This window comes from Oncorhynchus mykiss, chromosome 5, assembly GCF_013265735.2.
Source record: "Oncorhynchus mykiss isolate Arlee chromosome 5, USDA_OmykA_1.1, whole genome shotgun sequence".
NCBI classification, from domain to species: Eukaryota; Metazoa; Chordata; class Actinopteri; order Salmoniformes; family Salmonidae; genus Oncorhynchus; species Oncorhynchus mykiss.
This window is the reverse complement of record NC_048569.1, coordinates 86122236-86142389: the sequence shown is the minus strand read 5'-3', so window position 1 is coordinate 86142389 and position 20154 is coordinate 86122236. Positions and strand designations below refer to the sequence as shown.

The 20154-nt window shown below is 41.9% G+C and overlaps 1 protein-coding gene across 2 annotated transcripts in view; it reads left to right on the top strand.

Moving 5' to 3' along the window:
* Window positions 1–20154, top strand: part of LOC110524724 (leptin receptor) — an 87259-nt gene that overhangs the window by 32062 nt on the left and 35043 nt on the right. Inside the window, exons 1-5 of one of the 2 annotated variants that reach the window (XM_021604607.2) lie at window positions 10950–11242; window positions 16510–16566; window positions 17261–17313; window positions 18515–18745; window positions 19812–19941. In XM_021604607.2, the coding sequence (XP_021460282.2) occupies window positions 16556–16566; window positions 17261–17313; window positions 18515–18745; window positions 19812–19941 (425 nt within the window). In that variant the 5' untranslated portion in view covers window positions 10950–11242; window positions 16510–16555. Of the gene's footprint in view, window positions 1–10949; window positions 11243–16509; window positions 16567–17260; window positions 17314–18514; window positions 18746–19811; window positions 19942–20154 lie in introns of those variants that run through there. The other variant, XM_021604608.2, reaches the window with a different exon arrangement.

The window sequence follows — 20154 nt, the reverse complement described above, 5'->3', positions numbered from 1 at the left end:
GGAACCCTGCCGAGCACCGGACAGTCGGCTGTAGAGAACCGACACGACGGCGAAACTTCCACCAGATCAGAGCGGCGTCCGGCTACTGGGGTGGTAGAAAAATAAAAAGTAGGTGGGCGTGGGTTCCCCAGTAGCTTATGTAGGTTTGCTACTTGCTTGCTAAGAGCAGCTTCTTCACTCCTGTAGTCCTCCACAAACAAACAGTTGCTACATTGAAAGTCAGCGCAGTCTTCATTGAACAAAGCAAAGTAAACACAGCTCCTGCAACGCTGGAAACGTTCAATAGCGGCCTCCATTTGAGACCACCCAGCCAGGTAAGCAAGCTGGGCTTTCGCGTCTCTCCCCCTATACGGAATCTGGCAGGATCCCGGGACAGATAGAAACGTTATTATAATAGTAATATATCGTATTCTTGAGCTTCAATATGTGCACATCCTTTGGCAGGGAAAAAACTCAGTTGGGAGAGTAAAAGTCTCAGAGTCAATGGTGTTCCGTTTCAAATTGGGTGGCACAAAGACGTATGAATGAGGCCAGGGGGAAAGACAGACAAAGAGAAACATGCTTCTGAAATGAACAAGAAAGCAGTATAATCAAAGACAGATCACAACTTAAATTTCATTTAAAAATGTTCAATTAATAACTAACAATGGAATGTTCCTCATATTGAAAATGGGTCTTTAAAGGGGCGTCCTAACTCTGTGGTCACTAAAGATCCCATGGCACTTATTGCAAGAGTATGTAATGATGAGCACCATTTTACGTGTATATCAAACTGTATTCCTATCTGTGGTGGTTGGTACTGTTTAAGATGTGAATCGAAATATTACACTATTACCCAATTGCTAACAAAAAACACACAAATAAAACTACATAGCCCAAATCCTATGTCACACAAATAAACAAATAGAATAACACACTTATAAAGAAGAGAACCTGATTATTACACGATTGCACTTCAAACAAGAAACTAAATTGCACAAATAATTGCCTTACTAATTGCATTAGTACTGTACAAAGTTAGAGGTGCCTTATTTGATAGATTTCAGTGGGGAGACCTGAGGTCAACCTACCCCCGCCCCATCTTGTACTTCTGAGTGGGAGACCTTCCCAGGCAGTAGCCTGCCTAGCTCACAAACTAGCATCAGGGCGCCCACTCTGACAAGCTTAATTGACCCACAGTCCCACAAGGTGACATGATATTGACGTGACGTGCAAATGAGCGATAGAAAACCGATCGTGCAAATGTCACCATTCAGAATCTAATTATTTTTGTGTGGGCACCCCATGCCGCCCCCGGCATTATGTCGCCTATGCCTAAATCCGCCATTGCATATTCCATTCACCTAGTTCATTGTAACATCGTTAGGTTTAGGCTACTACGGAATACTGGAATTTTCCCTATACCCATCATGAGGTTGCTACAACCTAGTCTATGAATCAAAGTTTACAATGTAGGTGCACAGGTTGAGAGAAATTGGAGTAATCAAGGTGATAGACAGTGACACATTCAATACTGCCTTGCACACTGTTGCCTGCATCTAGCTGATCCATGGAGTAATGATTAGTCCAGCAGTTGTGAAAGAGTTTCTATTGGACAAATTCAGGTATGTTTATCCCCGTTTCATTCTGTTTGCTTACGTTTTTCAACAGAATTGGCAGAATGAATACACCCCGGATCACACGCAAACAGAGTTCACTTTCATAGCAGCCACATACAAACAGCATGATCACTTTGTTTGTTGTATCATTTCTTCTCGCATCTACGCAATCTCCTCCTGTCACCTTGTCCCTTGTGCACAATAAGTGAAGGGTGCCCAACACATCAGCTGTCTGACCAGGTGAAAAGCTTTACTAGCCAAACCTTCATATCATAACCGCTAACCTCTACACACAGCCTACATCTTTGTCACTATATTAGCTAACGCCATAATCAAAATAGCTACTAGAACCAACACGTTAGTAAACTCGCTACAATCATGCAGTGCAGTGTACAATCAGCAAGCAATTTAGCAGTTACTCCAAAGGTCCCCGGTGACAATAAATTAATAAAACCAAAAGCTTACCTTGACTTGGAAGAGTTCAAGTGTTGGATAGCCAGCTAGCTAACTTAGCATCCCTCTGGTTGAGCTGGGTGTTTGAGTAGGCTAAACTAGCTAGCTGCATTCACGAGCTAAGTGAAAGTGAAAACAATACATTGAAATATAGATAGCTCTCGCTCTCTCTCTTGCTTCTCCTTCATTTTTGAAGAAATTATTTTGTTAACTTTTAAACTTGTCTTTCTCTCTGTAGGTCAACTACTCATTTTATGCACTGCATTGCTAGATAGCTGTAGGTTATGATTTCAGTACTAGATTCATTCTCTGATCCTTTGATTGGGTGGACAACATGTCAGTTCATTCTGCATGAGCTCTGGTAGGTTGGAGGATGTCCTTCGAAAGCTGTCATAATTACTGTGTAAGTCCATGGGAGTGAGAACCATGAGCCTCCTAGATTTTGTATTGAAGTCAATGTACCCAGAGGAGGACGGAAACTCTCAGTCCTCCGGCTACACCATGGTGCTAACCTACAGAGTTCTGTTGAGGCTACTGTAGACCTTCGTTACAAAACATTGTGTTTTAATAAATGATTTGGTGACATGAATATGTTTAGTATAGTTTTTTCTTAAAATGATCACTTTTTTAATGTTTCACAATTGACTTTTTTTTTTTTAATTCACTGAGGATGGTCTTCCCCTTTCTTCCTCTAAGGAGCCTCCACTGATTCCTATCATGTAAAACTGTGATTAAAGGAACATGTACTGTATGAATAATGTATATGGAACAAAATATCTGTTAACAAAAAAAAAGTCATTATGTACTGTGAGTGGGGTTAGGGTGGTGAAATTCTGCAAGGCTATGTTAAGTTAGGCACTTACAATAGTAATTTATTTATGTGCAAAATAAAGTATGTCATTTTCATCTTAAATCAGTAAAAAATAAGCCAATACATTTTTTTAAACGTCTGTGAAACTGTATGTTTTACTTATGGATAAAAAATAGATGCATCTAAACTCAAGATGTGTCCATTTGTTTGTGTACATGCCCTTTTAAAAACAATGCAGATACTGGAGTAAACCTATTTTGGCTAGACAAGTCACTATGACAAGCTTACAAGCTGCGTTGTAATAAGACATCCGATGAACACTGGTGCATTTATAACGGTTGGTTTTACTATATCTAATAAATAACCAAGTCATTGATGATCACTAGATAAAAGAAATACATGTCTTTCATCTGCCCGTGCAAGCCAGTCAGCATACGAGTCATCACGCTCCTTCATCTGATTGGTTGTTTCCCACCAACCGTAAGCCGGCGTACACATCATCACACTCTCTCATCTGATTGGTTGAGTACCCCTCTGTCCTGCATGGATGGATGAAAACATGGAAACACACACACACACACACACACACTAGCTGTCACGTTGGTATGAATGATTCGGGAGACAGGTGCAGGAATTTGTATTTTTTAAATTTGTATTATAACCAAATTACAGCGTGCCATGTAAAGGCACGGGGATGAAGACCAAACAAACACGTCTACAAAACACAGGGTTGAACCCAAACAAACACGTCTACAAAACACAGGGTTGAACCCAAACAAACACGTCTACAAAACACAGGGTTGAACCCAAACAAACACGTCTACAAAACACAGGGTTGAACCCAAACAAACACGTCTACAAAACACAGGGTTGAACCCAAACAAACACGTCTACAAAACACAGGGTTGAACCCAAACAAACACGTCTACAAAACACAGGGTTGAACCCAAACAAACACGTCTACAAAACACAGGGTTGAACCCAAACAAACACGTCTACAAAACACAGGGTTGAACCCAAACAAACACGTCTACAAAACACAGGGTTGAACCCAAACAAACACGTCTACAAAACACAGGGTTGAACCCAAACAAACATGTCTACAAAACACAGGGTTGAACCCAAACAAACACGTCTACAAAACACAGGGTTGAACCCAAACAAACACGTCTACAAAACACAGGGTTGAACCCAAACAAACACGTCTACAAAACACAGGGTTGAACCCAAACAAACATGTCTACAAAACAGGGTTGAACCCAAACAAACACGTCTACAAAACACAGGGTTGAACCCAAACAAACACGTCTACAAAACACAGGGTTGAACCCAAACAAACACGTCTACAAAACACAGGGTTGAACCCAAACAAACACGTCTACAAAACACAGGGTTGAACCCAAACAAACATGTCTACAAAACAGGGTCAAACAAAAGAGAGCGGAGTACCTCGAATAAATAACACAAGCGCACAATGATTATCACACAGGACAAGACCTGTAATCATCTGCACAATACACGTGGCACGAAAGCCAAAACAACATAGCATAGGTACTCACATGACCAACAGACATTGTAACAATAATCGACAGCCCAATGGAGAAACAAAGGGCACATTTCTACAAATACAATCAGTGGGAATGGGGACCAGGTGTGAGCAATGACACAGTTCCGGAGGGATCCGTGACACACACACGTTTAATTTGGGGGAGCACTTCTATCGGTAAGCAGCATTTTACATTTCCATAGAGGTGTTACTTTATGCAAATTAGTGAATAATCCATAAATTAATAACTAGATCTTTTCTGTATGTCCCAGACTGAACTGAAGGAACAAATATCATCTGATCCCCTCTGCAAGGCCAACTCAGCTGCATTCCAATTCTCTACCCTTTTTCCAGAAGTGTGTCCTCATTCACTCTCCCTCTTGCATTTAAAACCACTGCATTGGTGTATGGCTGGTGGAAGTTTCCAACAAATTCCTTACATTGTTCCTTTTTCTCAATTTGAATCCATGAAGGGCAGTGTACTGTACTGTATGTGTGCAAACTTCTGGAAGATGTCCTGAGTTGTCCTTACAGATGGCATGTCCACTTTGCCTGGGAAATGAAACTCTTGCAGCTATGGGACACAGGGTTATTCATAGCAGGGTCCCTGGGCAAGGGTCCAGTGGAAACACTGTAGACTGAGGAGGATGCCTAACACAGACCTTCCACAAACATGTACAGTGGGGCAAAAAAGTATTTAGTCAGCCACCAATTGTGCAAGTTCTCCCACCTAAAAAGATGAGAGAGGCCTGTAATTTTCATCATAGGTACACTTCAACTATGACAGACAAAATGAGAAAAAAAATCCAGAAAGTCACATTGTAGGATTTTTTATGAATTTATTTGCAAATTATGGTGGAAAATAAGTATTTGGTCAATAATAAAAGTTTATCTCAATACTCCTCTAGAGCAGTGATGTTTTGGGGCTGTTGCTGGGCAACACGGACTTTCAACTCCCTCCAAAGATCTTCCATGGGGTTGACATCTGGAGACTGGCTAGGCCACTCCAGGACCTTGAAATGCTTCTTACGAAGCCACTCCTTCGTTGCCCGTGCGGTGTGTTTGGGATCATTGTCATGATGAAAGACCCAGCCACGTGTCATCTTCAATGCCCTTGCTGATGGTAGGCTTTGTTACAGCTCTCTGCAAGTCATTCACTAGATCCCCCCGTGTGGTTCTGGGATTTTTGCTCACCGTTCTTGTGATCATTTTGACCCCACGGGGTGAGATCTTGCGTTGAGCCCCAGATCGAGGGAGATTATCAGTGGTCTTGTATGTCTTCCATTTCCTAATAATTGCTCCCACAGTTGATTTCTTAAAACCAAGCTGCTTACCTATTGCAGATTCAGTCTTCCCAGCCTGGTGCAGGTCTACAATTTTGTTTCTGGTGTCCTTTGACAGCTCTTTGGTCTTGGCCACAGTGGAGTTTGGCGTGTGACTGTTTGAGGTTGTGGACAGGTGTCTTTTATACGGATAACAAGTTCAAACAGGTGCCATTAATACAGGTAACGAGTGGAGGACAGAGGAGCCTCTTAAAGAAGAAGTTACAGGTCTGTAAGAGCCAGAAATCTTGCTTGTTTGTAGGTGACCAAATACTTAATTAATACACCATAATTTGCTAATAAATTCATAAAAAATCCTACAATGTGATTTTCTGGATTTTTTTTTCTCATTTTGTCTGTCATAGTTGAAGTGTACATGTGATGAAAGTTACAGGCCTCTCTCATCTTTTTAAGTGGGAGAACTTGCACAATTGGTGGCTGACTAAATACTTTTTTGCCCCACTGTAAATATACAGACACTATTAATACCAACCTTGAACAAATTATATTTCCTTTCGTTATACAGTTTTAAAGGAAAATAATTTACACAGCGCTGAGGTATAACCTAATCTTTTGTTAATAGAGGTGGGAGATACTTAGCTTGGCCTTCAGCCTTCATGCTCCACTGGGCCTGAATTGCACTCTTGTACAGTACCATGCTTCAGTGCTAATACTCTGCAAGCTTCTGCTATCCTACCTCCGTAAAATCAGTTTTATAGTGAGCACCGCTCTTCTGGGGCATCAAAGGTGAAAAGGCTATCCCAGTCAGGTTTGTCACCTGCCATAACATGGTCTATTCTATTGCAACAAGACCTCACAAACTCGTGTCGACTCTTGACGTTTGTCCAAGTGGTGCAAATGGCAAGTTGTGACATTAAAATGTGAGATTATGCAGCATGGCTTTGTCAGACATCAGAATTTTCTTCTGTCTGATTTTGGCCTATGTCAGCAGGGGTTAATTGGCTGAGTGTCTTGGCAAGGCCAAGAGCTGTCAGAACCTTCAGAAGAGGATCACTTTATTTACAAAATAAAAAAAAGCCAAATCTAGGATATGACCTGGCCTCTGTGGACTTCAAGCGGCACTGTCGAGAGGAGGCATCGCAGGTGGCCAGAAACTAATCTCACATTTAACGGTTGTATAGCACCTTTCACTACAGCTTTGCGGTTTGATGATTGTGTCTTTTGGACAAACATTGGTGAAATATAGCAGTGAGATGTGAGATCATGTTGTTGGGAGACGATGGTAAGCGAAGCCATACTGACTGCCAGGACAGAATTCATAGTCTCATGAAAGGATGCTCGGCCAGCTTTTGTTGGCCACCATCGATCTCATCAGTGGGACAATCAATTTAGCTGACCGACGAGATAGATCCATCAACAGGGAAAGAGTTACAGCCCGGTTTGTGGATTTAACGGTGGACAAACTTCAGAATGCCAGCTAGGCTTGCCTGTGACGTAGATAGTAAATCTTCTGTTGTTCCTCGCACCTTGTAAAATAATAATCTTCTCCCTCAGGAAAATTCTACTTCACTCCGTAGCTATGGCTATTCACTACTCAAGATAAGAGACGACACAGTCACTGCTATCTAGATAAATGAATTTGACATGAGCATATTCATTTGCTAAACAATAGCCAACAGTCGATTAATTAGATGGCGTTTCAAAGCGCAATAGCCTTCGTAGCCAGAGTCATATGAATGTGGCTCGTATCACATGCAACAACGTCATTAAATATTTCTACTGGTAGCAAGGATTCCCTACCGCCTAGTTTTCATATTATTTCATATTCCTATTCTTTTCCCTTGCGATCCTATTATGCCACTCTAGACTACAGGTACCTATCCACAATGTATGTGTCTCTCCGTGTATGTTCCCGTATATAGGCGGTGGCTCGGCAACTGTTCTTTCTGCTCAGCACATCAAATGATGGAATCCGTTTAATAATTATTCATCAGTGTGCAGTGCACCATGTGACCACTTTCCTGGGAGCATGACATCATCGGAGGATGTCATTCTTACAAGAAGTGGGTTGATGCCTGGTGAGAGGAGAATGATGTCACCCCCCTGAATGCATGTGTAAGTCTGGTGTCCTTTCTAGTTTACTGTAATGTAGCCTACTGTACTGTCTCACACATGTTCTTTGTCAAAGCCAACCGTGACCCATTGTGATTGTGTGAAGCCCACTGAGTGAACTGTACTATGAATATAACGGCTCATTGTAACATGGGCTAAAAATGATCTTAATGCTTTCTGGAAGGCAATCCCCACATCAGTTAATATCTCTGTGATCTCAGTGCAGAGTTGTGGTGTGAATACAGGGTAGTAAAGGATTTGCAGGCTTTGTCTGCCTTTGGTATCTTCCTGCCCTTGATGGCCTACTTACACCCACACACTGCAGGCTGTGGAGATAGCTGCAGAAATTTATCACAGCTGCAATCCAGCACACCATGTGGAGGATAGGACTAGACAGGGGTCTGACAGGGAAGACCAATCAATGCAACCCACAAAATATAGCCTACATAAAACGATAATAGGGTGCCTCTACATATGACGCATCCTATACTCACAGGGCTTTCCATCTCATCACACAAGCATGCCTGCACACACACCCCACCCTCAAAAGCAATAAAACTGCCCTTCTTTAGACTAGTTGAGTATATGGAGCATCAGCATTTGTGGGTACGATTACAGGCTCAAAATGGCCAGAAACAAATACTTTTCTTCTGAAACTCGTCAGTCTATTCTTGTTCTGAGAAATGAAGGCTATTCCATGCGAGAAATTGCCAAGAAACTGAAGATCTCGTACAACGCTGTGCACTACTCCCTTCACAGAACAGCGTAAAATGGCTCTAACCAGAATAGAAAGAGGAATGGGAGGCCCCGGTGCACAACTGAGCAAGAGTACAAGTTCAAGAGGCGACTCTGGGATGCTGGCCGGAGTTGCAAAGGAAGAAAATATTAAGATGGGCAAAAGAACACAGACACTGGACAGAGGAACTCTGCCTAGAAGGCCAGCATCCCGGAGTCGCCTCTTCACTGTTGACACTGAGACTGGTGTTTTGCGGGTACTATTTAATGAAGCTGCCAGTTGAGGACTTGTGAGGCATCTGTTTATTACTTTATTTTTTTTAAACTGCATTGTTGGTTAGGACTTGTAAATCAGCATTTCACTGTAAGGTTTACCTGTTGCATTTGGCGCATGTGACATACAATTTGATTTCATTTTAAATTATCTTTCCAATATAAACACATCTGCTTACTATAATAGAAGGAAAAAAGGTAGGTTTTGGTGAAAAGAGGTTTTGTTTCCTTTACATGCAAAACAGTCCACAGTTAGACAAGGACATGCTCCAGGTGTCAAACTGTGTTTCATTGATGAATCAGACTGTCATCTCTGTCAGGGAACAAACAACCTGCTAAGAACAGTTACCCACCTCTGCTTTGGCTGTGTGCCTCTCATAAAGAATCAAGTTTTAAGCTTTATTAGTTGTAGGTACAGGATACACATGGTATACAGTGTCCAACAAAATGCTTACCTACAGGTTCCTTCTCCACAATGCAACAACAATAAGAAATAAAAGATAAGAATACCAACATAAAGTAAATGGCTCAGTAGAATAAACATTTTAGCACAAGTATGATACAGGAAGGCACAATTTATAGTCCAATATTTACATGTGTTTTGGGGGGGATTGGGGTGTTTAAATGGTGCAGTATTTAGCAATCACCCAGGGAATCACCCAGGGAATTAGAGAGTAATTATCCCAGACCAAGTCTGTTTTTGACACCCAAATCTCAGTCCTTCGATTGCATGCCTCTGTGAGTATTGCCTAACAACCTACTCTACGAAGCCACCGACGCAATGTGAGTCACAGCGTTGAACCAGTTCCAAACTGGGCGCGCTGGGGCTTGCATCACCGGGAGGAAATCCTGTTTGATTTCTTTAGAGACGCAGTTGCACAGATTACTCTAGAGAGCCTTCCAATACATTATTTATGCATGCCAGAATTGCTCAAATATGGCTATAAGAGTTTCTCTTTTTTTAAATATTTTTTTTACTTGCAATCTTTAACCAAAAACAAATACAGTGGGGCAAAAAAGTATTTAGTCAGCCACCAATTGTGCAAGTTCTCCCACTTAAAAAGATCAGAGAGGCCTGTAATTTTCATCATAGGTACACTTCAACTATGACAGACAAAATGAGAAGAAAAGAAATCCAGAAAATCACATTGTTGGATTTTTTATGAATTTATTTGCAAATGATGGTGGAAAATAAGTATTTGGTCAATAATAAAAGTTTATCTCAATACTTTGTTATATACCCTTTGTTGGCAATTACAGAGGTCAAACGTTTTCTGTAAGTCTTCACAAGGTTTTCACACACTGTTGCTGGTATTTTGGCCCATTCCTCCATGCAGATCTCCTCTAGGGCAGTGCGTATAAGCTATACAGCCTGGATGAAAAAAATAACAAATAAGAAGGCAAAAATATATATACACATTAGTTGTTTTTTCACTTAAAGAAAACATGCAGCAAACATATCTGACCAGGTGACACACAGACAGCTGTGTCTGTATTTATACTGTATGTCGACGATGAGTTAACTACTTTTTTCAACTTTAATAATTTCACATTGTCCTCCAAAGCAATGTCATGATAATTTTCCCATTATGAATATGTTATTATTAATGCCTCTGGGACTAAATACTATTAGTAAGTATTTTTATTAGACTAATTACTAATTAAAGCTGCAATGGATGATGAATTTGGGTGATCAATCAAATGTACATAGAAATGTGAAATATAGATCTGGTAGATATGTACTATGTAGCTATTTCTATGCTTCCCATTTCATTTTTGTGTCTTTTACTTTTTGTACACCAGCTTCAAACAAGCTGAAAATACAATATTTTGTGTTATGGAACATATATCTGACAGTGGTTTAGATGGTACAATGATTATCTACACTATACCTGCTTGTTTTGTCACATAAACTGAAATTTAAGCAACATTTTTACAACCAGGAAATGGCAGAGCGATTTATGCATAGTGCATATTTAATTGTGCATTGTCAACCATGTTATATTGTGTTGGAGACATTTTTATTATAATTGTGTTTTTAATGGTTATTAGAAAAGTGTTATTATTTGGTAGGCGGTAGTTCCCGTGACGATATTGTCTCATGCATAACCTACGCCACTCCCTTCTCCAAACCTAGAGGACCGCTAGTGAAGAGCGCGGTTCAGTTAGTTACATGTGGGAGAGAAGAGAGCGCTGGGAAACATACTGGACTTCAATGACAAGGAACTTTTTCAGCATTCTGACATTGCTTTAACAGTATGGTCTACAACAGTAGTTTATGATCCGCACTTGAATTTGTGAAGGAATTAGGCAATCTATTGGCTAGCATATTGAGACCTCAAAACTTCGGCATTTGTTGCATAGTAATTCACTGACTGGTAACTATCGGCTACTGGTAAATCGGCGACTTTGAGAGGAACCAAAAGATCAAGTAAGGCACAGTTAATTAATGTTCTCTTCTAAATGTTTGAATTATGGCCTACTATTTAGAGCAGTACGCGCTTTCAAGATAAGTGCAACATTCTAGAATATTTGTAGTCCATGTGTAAGAACTCAAGGGGCTATTTTTTAGTGGTATTTTATGGGGATTCCTGGAGTCCACATAAAACATGACTAAACAGAACATGAATAAACAAGAACAGCTCAAGCACAAAACGAAATGCATTTTAAAACGGCACACATAGTCGACATACAGTATACATACAGACACAGCTGTCTGTGTGTCACCTGGCCAGATATGTTTGCTGCATGTCTTTCTTAGTGAAAAAACAACTAATGTTTATATATATTTTTGCCTTATTTGTTATTTTTTTCATCCAGGCTGTATAGCTTATATGCATATATTTGTTTTTAGTTAAAGATTGCAAGTAAAATAAAAAAAAAATAAAAAAAAAAGAGAACAAACTCTCTTATAGCCATATTTGAGCAATTCTGGCATGCATAAATAATGTATTGGAAGGCCCTCTAGAGTAATCTGTGCAACTGCTTTTCTAAAGAAATCAACCAGGATTTCCTCCCGGTGATGCAAGCCCCAGCGCGCCCAGTTTGGAACTGGTTCAACGCTGTGACTCACATTGCGTCGGTGGCTTCGTAGAGTAGGTTGTTAGGCAATACTCACAGAGGCATGCAATCGAAGGACTGAGATTTGGGTGTCAAAAACAGACTTCACACCTTTTTATAGGAGAATTCATCTACATTGATGTTCAGGCAATGGATGAAATTCAGCAGGTTAGCGTTTTTCCTCATGAATCTTGCTCTGAAGGCAGCTCTGCATTTCCACGTCATTTCACCAACATTAAATATCATGACGTTGAATCAACGTGGGAAAATGGTTGGATTTGAAGAAGGCATCAACATAAGGGAATTTCGTAGGTTAAAGGGGGACTTCTAATCTAAATCCAATGACATGGTAAAATGTGAAGTTGATTTAGCTTTTAATTCACTTTAGTTGACAACTCAACCAAATGTAAATCAAACCTAGATGTTGAACTGACATGTGGGTGGTCACTAGCTTAGAAACCTAACCCTAACCACACTTATTAGAAACCTAACCCTAACCACACTGAGAACCCAAATGCCTAACCCTAACCTTAAATGAAGACCGAAAAGCACCTTTTTGTATTCGTAAATTTTTACAATAAAGTAAATTGTTTACTTGCAGCTGGCCTATCTAAGGGGAAAGTCGCGCAGTTCTGCTCGTGACAATGTGTCAACCTGCTGAAATTCAAGCAGTACTCAAAATGAGATGAGCGATTTGATTTGGCCACTGATCTATGTGAATACCCATTAGGTGCTTTATCAAATCTGGACCACATTTGTTTATCAAATCTTGATGGTTTTCCATTTGACTAGTGATTAACATTAATTTATTTTCTGGTCATTTGAAATTTGTGATACACCTACCACCATATGTTGTTATTGTCATTGGCAGAGTACAACTTGTTTTGATATGTGATCTAATGAATGAGGCATGTGTGTACCAGCACGGGCTGTGATGGAGAGGATACACTTTTTTCATTTTTTTTTCTCCATTTAGGGCCGATCATGCCCAATGCTTCCTTCTCATCATTATATTGATGGCAGTTTGATAACACACACACACACACACACACACACAGAGGTTGTTATATCACATTGAATAACACCTAGTCCAGTTGTTATTGCTCAGTGGCCTAACTCATCCCTATGGATTGTCTAGGAATAGGTCTCTCAGCTGCAGGTGGCCACTTGGCTGAGTAGCTGTCCATCCATGGTACTTTATTGTAACCTGGGATGTTATTGTTTTGAACAAGAGAACCAATGAATTAATGGATGCAGTCATTGATCTGTATTTGTTTGGAGTAATGCTTGCAAAGGGTAAGATATTGATGTTTGGTGTGGGTATCAAGTCACCAGACTAGGTAAAAACACTTTCTCATTACTGAGTGAGTCAAATAGGGCAGCAGGTAGCATAGCGGTTAGAGCATTGGGCCAGTAAATCAAAGGTTGCTAGTTAGAATCCCATAGCCGTGAACATATTCATGGCTCAGTCATGTCCACTGTAGCATTATAAACTCAGAAAAAAAAGAAAAGTCCCTTTTTCAGGACCATGTCTTTTTAAAGATAATTCATACAAATCCAAATAACTTCACAGATCTTCATTGTAAAGTGTTTAAACACAGTTTCCCATGCTTGTTCAATGAACCATAAACAATTAATCATCATGCACCTATGGAATGGTTGTTAAGACACTAACAGCTTACAGACGGTAGGCACAGTTATGAAAACTTAGGACACTAAAGAGGCCTTTCTACTGACTCTGGAAAAACACCAAAAGAAAGATGCCCAGGGTCCCTGCTCATCTGCGTGAACGTGCCTTAGGAATGCTGCAAGGAGGCATGAGGACTGCAGATGTAGCCAGGGCAATAAATTGCAATGTCCGCACTGTGAGACGCCTAAGACAGAGCTACAGAAGGACAGGACGGACAGCTGATTGTCCTCGCAGTGGCAGACCATGTGTAACAACACCTGCACAGGATCGGTACATTAAAAAATCACACCTGCGGGACAGGTACAGGATGGCAACAACTGCCTGAGTTACACCAGAAACACACAATCCCTCCATCAGTGCTCAGACTGTCTGCAATAGGCTGAGAGAGGCTGGACTGAGGGCTTGTAGGCCTGTTGTCTGGTGAGGACCTGCCTTACATCACCGACAACAACGTCGCCTATGGGCACAAACCCACTGTCGTTGGACCAGACAGGACTGGCAAAAGTGCTCTTCACTGACGAGTCACGGTTTTGTCTCACCAGGGATGATGGTCGGATTCGCGTTTATTGTCAAAGGAATGAGCATTACACCGAGGCCTGTACTCTGGAACGGGATTGATTTGGAGGTGGAGGGTCCGTCATGGTCTGGGGTGGTGTGTCACAGCATCATCGGACTGTGCTTGTTGTCATTGCTTGTTGTCATTGCAGGCAATCTCAACGCTGTGCGTTACAGGGAAGACATCCTCCTCCCTCGTGTGGTACACTTCCTGCAGGCTCATACTGACATGACCCTCCAGCATGACAATGCCACCAGCCATACTGCTTGTTCTGTGTGTGATTTCCTGCAAGACAGGAATGTCAGTGTTCTGCCATGGCCAGCAAAGAGCCCGGATGGGACCTGTAGGCTCGGAGGGCGAGGGCTAGGAAGTTATAGTATTAGTAATCATTACACTATTTGAGAAGTGTTTATCTGCCTATCCCTCCCATGTTTTCCAGGGTTGTTAGGTGCACCTGCACACTGCTGACCTTTGGTTTTGTCTATGGATGGAAGGGACATTTCGTAGCTGGTTAGGAGAACTTACGCAGTTAACAGAATTTAATGTTGCAGGTTAGGAGAATTAGGTTAAGGTTAGGAAAAGGGTTGGGGTTAGATAATTTTATCTCGTCTGCCAATCGGCAAATCAGATCATGACTCCCTACTCCTGCTTGCTGTTTACAAGCATAAACTCAAACGGGAAGTACCCGTGACTTGCTCTGTTGAGAAATGAGAATCCGAGATTATGCCACAAGACTGCTTTGCTAGCGCTGATTGGAATATGTTTAGAAAGTCCGCTGAGTCCGAGCTAAACACCTCCGTCACCGGCTTCATTAGAAAATGCGTCAGCGATATTGTCCCCACGGTGAGAGTTCGCTCCTTCCCCAATCAAAAGCCCTGGATTAACACAGAGGTTGGTGCTAAACTAAAGGAGAGGGCTACCTCACCCAGAGCTATCGTATACAACCCTGAGACTACAGTTGCGGACAAGAATAAGTACAATAATTCCTGCAACGACCTCCGCAGAGTTATCAAACAAGCAAAAGGACACTATAGGAATAAGGTGAAATCATATTACACAGGCTCTGACGCCTGCCGCATGTGGCAGGGGCTACAGACCATTACCGTTTATGAAGAAGGACCCAGCCGCATTTTATGCCCCTTTGATGATGACAACAACATCATCATCATGCCGAGTTTGACGGCCGTCACCGACCAAGAGAATGAGCGATCTCGCTCTCCGAGGCAGATGTGAGAGAGGTCTTTAATCAGGCCAAAACCCGCAAGGCCGCGGGGCCCGGCGGTATTCCAGGTCGCGTTCTCAGAGCATACGCAGAATAGCTGGCATATTCAGTCAATTTCAACCTCCTTATCCCAGTCTAATCCCCACATGTTTTAAGATCACCACCATCATTCCTGGCCCCAAAAACTCTAAGGCTTCATGCCTACTTATATGACTACTTATATGACCACTGACTTACAGTGGGGCAAAAAAGTATTGTCAGCCACCATTTGGGGCAAAAAAAAAAAAAAAAAGTGTTTAGTCAGCCACCAATTGTGCAAGTTCTCCCACTTAAAAAGATGAGAGGCCTGTGATTTTCATCATAGGTACACTTCAACTATGACAGACAAAATTAGAAAAAAAACCCCAGAAAATTACATTGTAGGATTTTTAATGAATTTACATGCACGTTCTCCTAATCTTTTTAGGTTCTAGATAGCACCCCCCGCCCCCCTTTGCCCTTAATTCGTTGGAGCATGGACTCTACAAAGTGTTGACGCATTCCACAGGGATGTTGGCCCATGTTGACTCCAATGCTTCCATCAGCTGTCTCAAATTGGCCGTATGTCCTTTGAGTGGTGGGACCATTCTTGATGCACACGGGAAACTGTTGAGAGTGAAACACAAACCGGTGTGTCAGGCACCTACTACCATACCCCGTTCTAAGGCCATTAAATCTGTCTTACCCATTCACCCTCTGAATGGCACACATACACAATCCATGTAGCCTAGTGGTTAGAGCGTTGGACTAGTAACCAAAAGGTTGCAAGTTCAAATCCCCAAGCTGACAAGTTACAAATCTGTTGTTCTGTCCCTGAACAGGCAGTTAACCCACTGTTCCTAGGCCGTCATTGACAATAAGAATTTGTTCTTAACTGACTTGCCTAGTTAAATAAAGGTAAAATACATTTTGAAAAATGTATCAATTGTCTTAAAAATCCTTCTTTAACCTGTCTCCTCCACTTCGTCTACACTGATTTACCAAGGGACATCAATAAGGGATCATAGCTTTCACCTGGTCAGTCTTTCATGGAAAGAGCAGGTGTCCATAATGTTTTGTACACATTGTATATCGTTGTGTTGTCTTCCTAACTGGTCCCTAAGGTTCTCTCTATCTCTGTTCCCTCCCCAGTGAGCGTTATCTCACTCACAGAGGCCATGTGCACCAACTCTCACTCATGAAGACAATGTAAGTATGATTGATGGTGGTGATCTTGAATATGAAATGGAATTAATGTGGCATGGGATTGAACTTTAGCACGTGTGATTTAAAACGCAGGCAGGCACCATGTTTATACAGCATGTAATGTAGGTTAGTGTTTATTCTGTGTTAATGTTATTTACTGTACTGCCTATGTCATCAAAGGAGGGTTGGGGTTGGACTATATAGTGGTTTATAATATGAATGCTATAGTCATAATGGAAATTTAAGTGTGAATGGGGAAGGGAATTGTACTTTTTGAAAAATTACTCAGCAATTGTACATTCAGAAGCTGACAAACCTTCGTACAGCTGCAGGCTCGTTAAACAGTACAGTATCATCCATTCTAATCTTCCATGAGGAAGTTTCTGTGGTGTAGAGATCAGTCAAGCCTGTGCCTGCAGATGAGCAGACAACACCCAGGCCATTACAGCAGAATACTGTGGTCATGGTGTGGTGACTATTACTAAAGGCTCTGACAAAGTTCAGTAAAACCCTCTGTTCTCCTGTCAAATGAGTTTTCAGTGTTGGATTGAGTTAAGATTGCATAGACTGTATGTGTTTTACATATCTTTCTCTCTTTATCTATGTTTCTATCTCTCTACGGGTTCTCTCTTCATACACCCGTACGTACCTCTCTTTCGCTCTCTCCCTCCTTCCCTCTCTTTCTCTATCTCTGCAGGATCCTGTCTGCAATGTTGACATTCCTGGTGCATATTCTCATCATCTCCCACAGTGAGTTGAGTTCCTTTCCCGTTAGAAGAATCTGAACTATCTCACTGCATCCATCCACATTTACCTCCCATGTGGCTCTGCCTGTAGTCACACAACTTCACTATCCCCAGGAAAGCTTTCCTTTAGACTAAAATAATGAACAGCAAACATTTCAGCAGCAATGCCACATGTAATTACATCCGGCAGCAATTTTCTGGAACCTTCACGTGCCAGAACGTACAGAACAGTACACTCATACGCATATATACAGAAAAAAAAGGTCATCTTCCCATACAATCACGCCCCTACTTACAATACAGTCCATTATTGGCAGAATAAAAAGGGCCATTGAGTGTTGCATTTCATTGGTGTGACACTGAGTGATCTAAATAGAAGTATGCCGGTCTCTGTGTTTAGCTGTCTTTGTAATGTTGGACATCATCCAATGTGTTTGGCAATAATCCTTCTACCACACAAGTGAAACACAGACTAGATCGTTCAGCAGGGCATAATGTCTCCTGACCACAAAAATGGCCCATATTCAACCAAATAGACACACACAAATATATTTCCCCCATGAAAAGTAGAAATGAAATTGGAACCGCACACATGATTGCTGCACCACATACCTTTTAATTTGGCTAGTTAGACAACAAATTGATCCTAGAAGGGGATCTTTGTCAGGTTAAGTAGCAGTCCTTCATGTGTACATGTGGGCAAGCGGGTTTGTGTTATTGAGAACACTCTGTCTTTGGGAATCGGTATACAACAGACATCCCTTTTGTAATGTCTATCCCAAGCCAGCATTCTATGGGGAGACAGGGAGGGTGGATGGGCGACTAATAGGTGGAATGAACCATAGTCTTGTCAGTCACATTGTTTTACCTGGTTGACAAAGAAGCATGTACAGTATGAATCCTTGAGCTGGTAGAAATCCTCTGGTATAGGCTTACCAGAGTTCATTCTAGTAAAGGTCTCTGAACAATATTGTAGCCTTTTTATAATACTTTTACCAACTTCATGAACATCTCTTGATATCTTCACAATTCGGTCTGAAATTAATGTACTAATTTAATTCATATCAATGTCGTCTTTGAATACAATGCTGAGAATCAAACCCACAACTATGGTATTACCAGCACCATATAACCCAGCCACAACTTCTGTCCAGTGTCTGATGTAATTTCCTGTCAACCATGTTTACTTCCCGTTTTTGCCTCAGGTGCTGTGTTGGTGGAGCCTGTGGAAGTATCCCCCCATGGAGACCTTCTAGACCTCCCCTGGCAGACAGAGCTCTGCTGTTCCTCAACCCCAGCCCAACTTCACCACGGAGGAGAGGAAGAAGACACGGGGTCTGCACCATCTGATACGGGACACCCACACACCCTTCAGTGCCTCTTCAGGAACTTCACAAGCACACTAGGACCTCACCCGGAGTCTGAACTCAGCAGAGGTAAGCGTCCTGCTCTGTTTTACTGACATGACATCACAGAAGGCTGGAAACAATTTGTTTGATGTATTTACCACTCCATTGATTCTGCTCCAGTCATTACCACCAGCCTGTTCTCCCTAATTAAGGTGCCACCAACCTCCTGTGCATGATATTTACTGGGTGAGAGTTCTGTCTTTCTACTGCCCTGGGACCATATTCACAAAGCAAGATGCTGACCGAGGATCAAATACCTTTTAAACCATAATGAAAAAGAGCAAGGAATTGATTCTAGATCAGCACTCCTATTCTGAGACAATTTGTATATACTGGCCTTGGACAGCTGGATAAATGTGTTTTCATTTCTCTGAATGGTGCGTAATAAAACAGCCTGTGACCACTTAACTGCACTGAGGAAGAGAACATTGAGGCTCATTCAATTGAATAGGGGCCAATTAACTGGAGTGATAAGATGGCCTCTGTGCACTTGAGTGTGGTGTTCTTCTCTGTTTGGAGGTGGCGGTGGAAGTGGGAGGTGGTAACACAAACTAAAGATCTGTGTGTGCATCCGTGAATATGTGTGTTTTAACAACAGGAAGCAAAGGCTCAGGGTGAAGGATTTATTCATGAGATCGATAGCTTGGTGGTAGCCTCTGACGTGTGCTAATGCTAATCGATGGATATTAGATGACGCTACACACAGCCGGTGGCTCTGGCATTTAAAGAGGGGACGTTTTGAAAACGGTCTCATGAATCGTTGACAATAACTGTGCAGAGGTAAAATGGTGTGAGTGGGTGTTACGTTTTCTTCTCCAATGACATGGTGATTCAGCTCAGGTAGACCTGAGGTGCTAAGTGTGAGTAAGAGGGGGAATGGATGATAAACAATGACGTTGGCCAGATTCTAGGGCTCCTTTTTCAGAATATGTTCCAGGGCTTGCTATGACTGTCCTAATTAGTTGTGGGTTTATTCAGCTGTGTGTGTGCTTTGCGTGGGGTTGGTGAGTTCGTATATTAGGGTTTACAGTGACCAAACAGACCGAGTATGTGCCTGTGTTGATGCTAATATGCTAAATGAACTTCTCTCCAGCCACCTGTTGGGACATCCTGTGCCGTGTTGATGAGACCTGGGATAATGTAATATGTGATCTAAAGCACCCAGCCACTTCCTCAGACACCTCCATTCCTGGGTCAGTGGCACTTAGCTTGCAGCACTTAACGTGAGTATCCATTTCAATTCAACCTGCTGCTATTGTCTAGAGTTTGTCCTCTCCTCTCCCATCCTGTTTGTTATTCTTGTCTAGTGTTGGCTCAAAGATGTGCCTGAGGCAGTAAGAGCTCAGGTGGGGGTCTGAGGTGTGTGTCCGTGCCTGTCTGTGCATGCAATGTGACTGGCAGAGCGTATGGAGCAGGCTGAGACTGTGATAATTGGC